The sequence below is a fragment of the Gossypium hirsutum genome, chromosome D13, assembly GCF_007990345.1.
Source record: "Gossypium hirsutum isolate 1008001.06 chromosome D13, Gossypium_hirsutum_v2.1, whole genome shotgun sequence".
Lineage (NCBI taxonomy): Eukaryota > Viridiplantae > Streptophyta > Magnoliopsida > Malvales > Malvaceae > Gossypium > Gossypium hirsutum.
The window spans coordinates 59,431,236-59,440,113 of NC_053449.1; the positions used below are offsets into that span (position 1 = coordinate 59,431,236).

At 32.9% G+C, this 8,878-nt stretch overlaps 1 protein-coding gene and 1 long non-coding RNA gene across 2 annotated transcripts; both read right to left on the reverse strand.

Annotated features, from left to right (window-relative positions):
* Positions 1-1,362: 1,362 nt before the first annotated feature.
* LOC121225172 (uncharacterized) lies at positions 1,363-5,402 on the reverse strand. The gene is made up of 2 exons (XR_005923104.1): positions 4,189-5,402; positions 1,363-1,972 (listed from the first exon to the last, which is right to left on the reverse strand). It is a non-coding gene; the product is annotated as an uncharacterized lncRNA (long non-coding RNA).
* Positions 5,403-6,496: 1,094 nt separating this feature from the next.
* On the reverse strand, positions 6,497-8,501 carry LOC121225000 (asparagine--tRNA ligase, cytoplasmic 2). Its single transcript, XM_041108661.1, has 5 exons — positions 8,418-8,501; positions 7,483-7,547; positions 7,243-7,372; positions 7,100-7,158; positions 6,497-6,804 (listed from the first exon to the last, which is right to left on the reverse strand). The coding sequence occupies exons 1-5, from the start codon at positions 8,499-8,501 to the stop codon at positions 6,621-6,623; spliced, it is 522 nt and encodes a 173-aa protein (XP_040964595.1). The 3' UTR covers positions 6,497-6,620.
* Positions 8,502-8,878: the final 377 nt, after the last annotated feature.

Consider the following 8,878-nt stretch of genomic DNA (forward strand, 5'->3'; position numbering starts at 1 on the left):
TAAGAAACTGCAACCAATATGTTTTTTGAAGTCATGTTGAAATTACATGGCTAATACATATTATATATGATAAACAATGATTTAATAACGACTACATCAATCATCTGTTAAAGATTTAATAGCTTAGTGATTTAAAATGAAATTTTTTTAATAGTTAAATGATATTTTTGTAACTTTTTGAAGTTGAACTACTAAAGTGTAAATTTCGAATAATTCAATAACTATTTTATAATTTTTTAAAATTGAGGGATCAAAATGTGAATTAAATATAATTTACTGTTGTTTGTATTAAAATTAAAAGACATTTTATTCCTAAAAATATTTTATATGTTCATATTTAAAAAATGATTTTATTTTTTATATTTTCAAAACAATTCATTTTTGGTAAATAGAAATAAAAACTTGTTTTGAATAATGAAAACATGTTTGGTATCTATCTTTTCACTATTAGAAACTTGAAAATTAAATTAAATTAAATTAAATTCTACATCTATGTAGATTTAAATCAGGGTAGAAAATTTAATAGTCGGGAAAATGTTGAAAAAGAAATATTTTTATGTTTATATGGATTTGAACTGGAGTCAATTCATTTAAAGTTATTATATATACTAGATTATATTATAGTTATTATGTGGTAGAAAGAAATTTAAAAAAAAAACAAATATATTTATAATTTTATCATTAATATTAAATGAGTTATATCAACTTAGAGTAGTGGTTGAGGCTTTTATAGCTTTTAAGGGTTAAGGGTTTACTCCTTTTTTTTATGTACAATATTATGGATAGGGAACGGAGGTAACAGTTCGAAAACCATGTCAAATGGGTTTCAGATAAAAGTTTTAGCCGCTCCGTTCAAATCAAGACAAGTGTTTAGTCTTAGTATTATAATTTTTTACATAATAATATTTATTGTTAGTTAAAAAAATTGAATTTTAAACTTCTCTAAATTGAGTTGGTGACTTGGTATAGCTTCATACAGTCAGCCTTTTTTACAATAGTCGCATTTTTTAGTAATATTTCATTATAGCAATTAAGTTTGTTATAGAACCGATTTTTTATGTTTTATTTTTATCCTCTATAACAACTTTTCATTTGTAATTGAAGCATCTTCATATTATGAATACACTTTTTTATAAGAGCTTCTTATATTGAATTTTAATAAAATTAATTTTATTCCTAATTGAAATAAAAATAATAAAATTTAATTAAAATATTATTTCAATAAAAAATTTAACTTTAAATTCGAATTACAACACCAGTTCGCCATATTTTATGAAACAATTATCAGACTTATAATCAATTTAATAATGTAATTCATATATATATATATGAAAATATAAAGATTCTAAAAATACTAAATTATTCCCCCAAAATAATGCTAAATTAAAATATAAATAAAGCCAAGAAAATTTTTTTTTGGTGAAATACAATAACAGGACAAAACCCGAGTAATAAATATAACTAGTGTGACTCAAACCCAGACCACAGTTAGGACGATAAACACCCTAACCAGGCATTACATGGGGTTCAAAGCCGAGAAATTCTTCCTAATTTTATTTTAAAAAACCAATATATAGTGGCTTGAGACACATTTATTCATGTGAATTGAAGCAAGGACATTATTTAATTACAATTACTCTCTGTAATTTACTCCAATCTACAATCTTATACTACCTTCATCTTCTTCTCCTAATAATTCAGGTTGCTATTCCAACAGCCTTTGTAAACTTACTCCAAGGGTCGACATGTTCATTCTCGTTTCCATCCCCAGAACAAACGAGACATGATCAAATGCCTTACCCATGTCGGGTTTATTTTTATCTTGCCTGTTTTTCAGTAGTGATGTTGCAGCATGCAAATTCCGGCATTAACTTCGCGTTCCTTCAAGTTGAGGATGGACAACTGAGATGCTTCCATGAGAGTTTCGAGTTACCCAAATTCATATCGGAGATTTCCTTCTCCTTCCATGATTCTAAGGAACACAACATTATGATTACAAGTTTTAAAACTGCAATGCAAAAAGGAAAAGTACTAATACCAAAATCAAAACAAAAGCAAACTTATATAACCCGAATTTTGGTAACTTTGAGAAATAAAACTGACTGAATACCGTATCTAGCTATACTGTAACTTCAATTAATTAAGAAAATTTCATTGAATATTAACCATGTCGATCAAAAGCATGTCCACAACGTGGAAACATTAAAGAAGATCAAATTCTCGAGGTGAGTAATTTACCTGAGGAATGCCTGTTACTCAGAGCATAAAAAATGAGAGGAGGCGGCGAATACGAATATAAAAAACTAAACAAGAACAGAAGCAAATGTAAGTTTACAAACTTACACCATCATGTAGTTTCCACTATTTCTCCAAGGTCTTACGCAAACATAGTAGCCTCCGAATCATAACATGGAATATTCATTTTCAGCTTTACCCCTTTGAATGTGTCAGAATACAAATAAGTATGATTGGCCAGAAGGGGAAGATGAAAGTAATGAACACCTACCACATTTATGCATAGAAAGACCTAAAATGACGATAAAGTTTTCGTAGAAGAATTGGGATTCACCTAGAATTTCTCAAGTTAATAGACTATCAATTTCTACTGTATATCCCTATTCTTAACCCTTCTTCAAACATAAAAGACCTCAAATCCCACTTTTTACTTTTAGTCTTAAATCAACTCAAGCTATTCAAGATTAGAATATAATCAACTGACTACGAGATTGTCTTAATCACAATCCGTATTACCCATTCTTTTATGATTTTAAATCTAGTGTGCAAGAGACTGAAAAACAATAATCACTAATCAAATGTAGGAATTATTGACTAAAATGCAAAGGATTCACTCCATGCACTAAAATATGGTTTTCAAAAGCTTAGACAGAAACATAAATGCAGCCACAAGAAATATCATTTCGCCATCAACTAAGAGCAAAAGTTACCAACTATAGTGAGGGATTCTATCATTGGTAGTTTTACTCTTAAGGGAACTTTTCCGAATCCCTCTCTAGCTTTCACAACTTAAAATTTTCCAAGTCCGAGGTAGGAGACAGGAAATGTATAAAATTAAAATAAGATGTATTTCATCTCATTCTAGCCTTCTCACATATTGAAACTAAGATACACTAGCAAATTTCAATCATATTTGATTATAAAATATATAATATCTCACCCTTTTACAAGACAAATTTTCAATTTCTTGAATACATAACCTACTCTCCCTAAATTTAAAAGTTGAATCATTAAGATATTCATGAATATTTAAATGAAAACTTCAAGATCTGCCCCAATATAAAGGGGCATATACTCATTAGTATATATGCGTATAACCATATATCTATACAAATAGGTCAAGTTCAAGACAAAGTCACATAGCATGGTCATCAATATCAATGTGTTCGTGTTCGCTTGTTTCAAAATCATGATATTATATGCTATATAAAATGTTGCAAACAAAGTATATGCCGTCATTCAAACTCAAGGATATCATATACTATACGTAATTCAGGGATGTGACCTTAACCGTTATGGGTTGCTAACCATTTACGCACTAATTGCTGTGGATCTTAGTGACTGAAAAAAGTTGAAACGAGCATAGGGAAATTACTTCTTTCCCTACATTTAAGACTAATCTCTAACTAATATCACATAAAATTTGAAAGAAGAAACAAGCTTCAAGGAAATTGAAAATGGTTACCTAGATGACATAACCAGTTTAATGGCAAACAAGGTGCAGTATGCAAAAAATTGCACTTACCACAAATAACCAGTTTAATGGCAAACAAGGTGCAGTATGCAAAAAATTGCACTTACCACAAATTTAAGAGACTAATATTATACCAGATACTATAAAGAAGATCTTCCAGGAAAAAAAGCAAACAATGTATAAAAATCGAACATAATCCGCTGAGTGAATCTATATACTAACCTGCATTTGGAAATTTCCTGCTGCCATACATATAGTCAATGATGGAAAAGAAAAATGTGCAGATTTATACAGAAAAATAAGAAAAACGATGACATTCCTTTAGCTAAAACATCAGCAGATCCAAACCCTTGACAATCCCAAATATAGTTAGAAAGATTCAGCTGAGAAACTATCATATTTTACTCTAAGCAAACAACACAAGCAGAAAGAAAACAAGCAAAAAAAAAAAAAACCCAAAAAATCAGAGCCAGATTTACCTTGCATGGCCGCCTCCAAGAAAGCATGAATATATAGGAAGAGGAGTTTTAAATAAAGGGAAAATGAATAAAAATACGAAGATACCGGTTATGTTTTTCGCAGGGATTTAAATTGCGTTCGTGAATTTTTTTTAAATTCACACAACTAATAACTAATAACAAAGTAAAAAAATAGATATCAACGGGAATAGCGGCCCGTTATTGCCGCAATTGGCCGTTAACCGTTAAAATTGCGGCCGCTGTCCACCGCTACTGGTGTGACTCCGCTTCACACCGCTATTTTCAGCAGTAGCGGTTTTGGACGGCGCCAGTACGGCTATATTGCGGCCGCTATTCCGCTACCCGATCGACCGCTATTTACATCCCTGGTTTTTCGTTAAAAATAAGAACAGTACGTAGGCGTACTATATGTTCTAAGTAGCATTTTTCGTCCTCTCTTCAAACAGAAAGGACCATAAAAAGTCACGCTTTACTTCAAAGCTTCCATTGAAGGACTTCTTCTCGTTATTTTAAATATTCCCAAGAAAAAAACACACACTCGAAATTGGAATACTAAAAGGCAGAGGAAAATAATAGTACAGTTTATCGATATTATTATAACCCGACACATATCAAAAACAAACGAAAGGGTCTTTGATAATTGACATGCAGGAAAAAGAAGAAGAAGAAGAAGAAGAAGAAGAAGAAGAAGAAGAAGATAATGATGAAGAAGAAGAAAATAGCCGACAGAAGAGAAGTAAGCAACCACGGATAAAGGTATGCCTTTTGCGTACAATTGCCTGTGAGTGCTCACTCTCTTCTGTCAATCTCTCTTTTTTCTCATTGGCCCTCTTCTTCTTCTTCTTCTTCTTCTTCTTCTTCTTCAACACAAGACATCATCCATTCCTTACCATCATTTGCTAAATTACCATTGAGACCGTAGAAACCAACCAACCCTCATTATATCTTGCTCCTTCAAATACAGATCTGGGAAACCATTTTAAGATAAGGCAGAGTTAGGGTTTCCTGTTTAACCAATGGATCACTCTCCTCCCCCCGCCCCCCGGAGACCCTCCTATAAAAGGAAAAAGCTTTAATTGCATCATATTAATGCATACAAAATCAAACCCACAACCTTTTTCTTTTTTTATCTTGAGATTTATCCAGTCCCAGCTATAGCTACAACAGCTCATGTAACTGGCAATGCCACTCACTTTTGCCTTTCATTGCACTTCTTATTTTACCCAACAATAAATAAAAAGGTAAAGTACAGAGTTAATAATAATATAGTACCGTTTCAGGTTTGGAAGACGTCAAAAGGGATATCCAATGAAATTTGTCCATTTATTTTACTAAATCGCTTTTCAAACCATTACTCGACACGTAAGCCAAAAAATTCCTCCCTATTCTTTCCCCATTTTTGCCGCAATGAAATCTAAGGCACGCTGCAAAAAAAGGAAAACCATCTCCTCGTTTTAGGGTGACTTTGGATGGACGATTAGGTGCGGTGCGGTACGTTTTACTTATTTTTTGTCTCACGTTACAGTATCGTTACAGTATTTAATCTTATCGCCACCGTTATTTTTACACTAACCGCAGGTAAACGCACCGCTCATCCAAACTCACCCTTACACCTTGTTTGGTTCGCCGTAATACCCAATCCATTACGCCCCGATTACGTGCGTATTACATTACGCCCCTATTCCGGCGTTTGGTTCGCTGTAATAGGTATTACGCGCGTAATCGGTTACGCCCCTAATCCCCAAATTCCCGTGTTTTCCAATCCCTTCCCTTTTCGGTGTATTAGCTATTACTTCCGGCCTCCCTCCCCATCTCCCTGTTTTACCCTCCCTCCCTACCCGACCCTCTCCCTAATCATTTTCGCCGTCCTTTCTCTTCATCTGGATTGAATTACATCGAAGGATCTACCACTAATTTCCCTTCTTTGATCCTCTCAATCAAGGTATTCTCCCGTTTCATTCAGTCCTTTGGCTTTTTTTTTCCTCCGTTTTTTTCTTTCTTCTCTGTTTCATTGTTTTTTTGTTAATTTTGCTTATGTGATTATGAACACAGTGAATTTAGTGTTGGGATAGCTTTGATGTTACTGGGTTTTATTTTTATTTTTATCTATGTGTATTTATCTGAACTTCTTGCTTGTTTTTCGGGTTCAGCTGGTAGTCCACAATAGAGAAGGCATTTGTGATATTGAGCAGGTGAAAATGATTTTTTGAACTCCATTTATCTTTCCATTTGATTTAATGGCACTTCATTTTGCACAACAATGGTGAATTGGTGATAGTTCATCCATAGCCAGTTTGTTTAAAGCATCTTTAGCTATAAGATTAAGATGTATTGCATTTAGAATATCTTTTTACACGAGTTTCTCTGTATCTGAAACACAACCAAGTTGAAACTATGATCTCTCTATTTTTATGAACTTTATAGACAGTTTCTTAGTTGTTGGCTTTGCCATGAGTTCGGGGAAAAGGAACTACATCTCTGACATCAGTGAGGCCAGTCATAAGAAGAACCATAAGATCGAACCCTAGTCTAAACCCAGAGTGCTTGACTGTTCCATGCTTGCGAAGATCTTGGTACCATTCGTACTGATCTCTTGACAAGTCAAATTCCTTCATTCTGAAATCAGAAAACCATAGCAAACAAGGAAAATAGGCTTTGGTATCAATAAGGATAGTATTGAGAATAGTTCAGTCCTCAAGAATAGACCCAAATTAAGATGGCTTTAAAGTGATCATTAGAAGAATTGAGATAAACCTAGAGTTTAGATCAGGTTGTTTTGGGTTCAAGTAGTTTTAGGTCGGTTCATTCACATTTGAGATTTGGATTTTTCAGATCGGATCGTTATGGGTTTGAATCATTTCAGACCATTTCTGGTACAAGTCATTTTGAGTTCGAGTTGTTTTGACATTACCTTGCACTTAGCATGTCAAGCCGCTCTTCACTTTGGCTACCCGTAATCACTGTTCCCATCTGCATTACCATTTATCCATCTTTCATAACCAACTCAAAACCACCCACTGTTTCAATATATTTGTTTCAAGTTTTAGGCTTTACCTTGGGTACAACCATATCAAAAGCGGCCACTGTTTTTCCATCATCATTCAAGCGTACATAAAATGGCTTAACTGCTTTTGGATAATCATAAATAATCACAGGTCTCTTATAGTGATCATCAGCCAAGTAGCTGCCATTGAGTAAATGGAAAATAATAAGAACATTTTGTAGGAAAAGTCTCGTATTGTTTTAGGATATTTGCATGTGATAGTTCTTTGTTAGTAGCCAGATTATATGTACCTTAGATGTTCAGCTGTTAAAGGGACTCCCCATCGAAGTTTTGTTTCGAAAGTCTTATCTGTCACCTGGTGTTGAAGAATGAAACACTTTGATCAGACATAAGTTGCTAAACATATGGCAGTCATGTTGGCCGGCTTAATGTGGGTTAATTGCACCAAACGTTCTTAAATGATTGCTTATATTATAAGTTGGTTCTTATTGTTGAAAATGTTCTAATTGAGTTTTTAAACTATCAATATTGTATCAATCATATCTTTCTATCAATCTAGCAGTCAATTTAGGCATTAAAGGCCAATTTGGATCTAATATGGAGCATATTTAGAATATGTGGATTAAATTATAAGTTCATGTACTTATTACATGAATGGATTTTATGTGTTAATAAAGAAGATAGTGCCAAGAGGTTTATTTATTAGTTGATTATGTAGTAGTTACACAAATTTTTTCAATTTGATTCACGTGTTTTAAATATGCCAATATGCTTCATGTTAGATTTGAGTTGAGCTGATATTTAACATTCACGCTAATGGTTCGACTGATGAAAGGGCCTAAATTATAGATACTAACCATGGCAGATCTTGGGATTAAATTTTGGGGCTTAGGAGTTTAATGAGAAAATTTTAAAAACTCTCATTAATCTAAAAGAGTTTAATTAAATTTTTTTAAAAATTTCAATAGAAAAAATATTTTTCCAAAATTTTGGGGGGCCAAGGCCCCCTGCCACCATTTAGCTCCACCTCTTTCTTGTTCCTTATTGCTTTGATTTGGTCGAAATATCCCTTTTCTTTTATGTGTTGGAATTGGTTGATCTACTTTGGAGATATCATGTCATTATGGTAGAAAGAATTGTCTATAAAAATTATATATTGTTTTGTTTATGGTAATAAAAATCAATTTTTCATTCCTTGCTCCAATTCGAACAACTTTTCAGCAACTTTAGCTCCAATATCCAGTGCATTAAAAGTTTTACAGGAACTGAGTAATGAACTCCAGATTCCAGCATCTGGTTCATCAGGCATTTCATTTACATGTCGACCTCACCCTATGTTTATGCATTTTTATTTGTTTTAGGGTAGCATAGATAGTCAATCTTGGTTTCAGTTGAATATTTTAACTTCAAAAAACAGATTTAATGTTGGAATTATTAAATGATTAAATTCAACAAACAAGTATCCTCTTTATTGATTTTTGCTGTCTCTCAACACTTAATCGATTTCCCTTTTATCATTACAGGTTCTTTCTTCCAACACTTCTTCATCGCAGTCGTCCCCGATTTGCTCATTACAGGTTAGTTTTCCATTGGTATTTATGGTTTTGTTTGTATGTTTGTATTGCTCATTACAGCCTTTGTATTGCTCATTACTTGTTTCTGAGATAAATTTGTACATGTAAATGA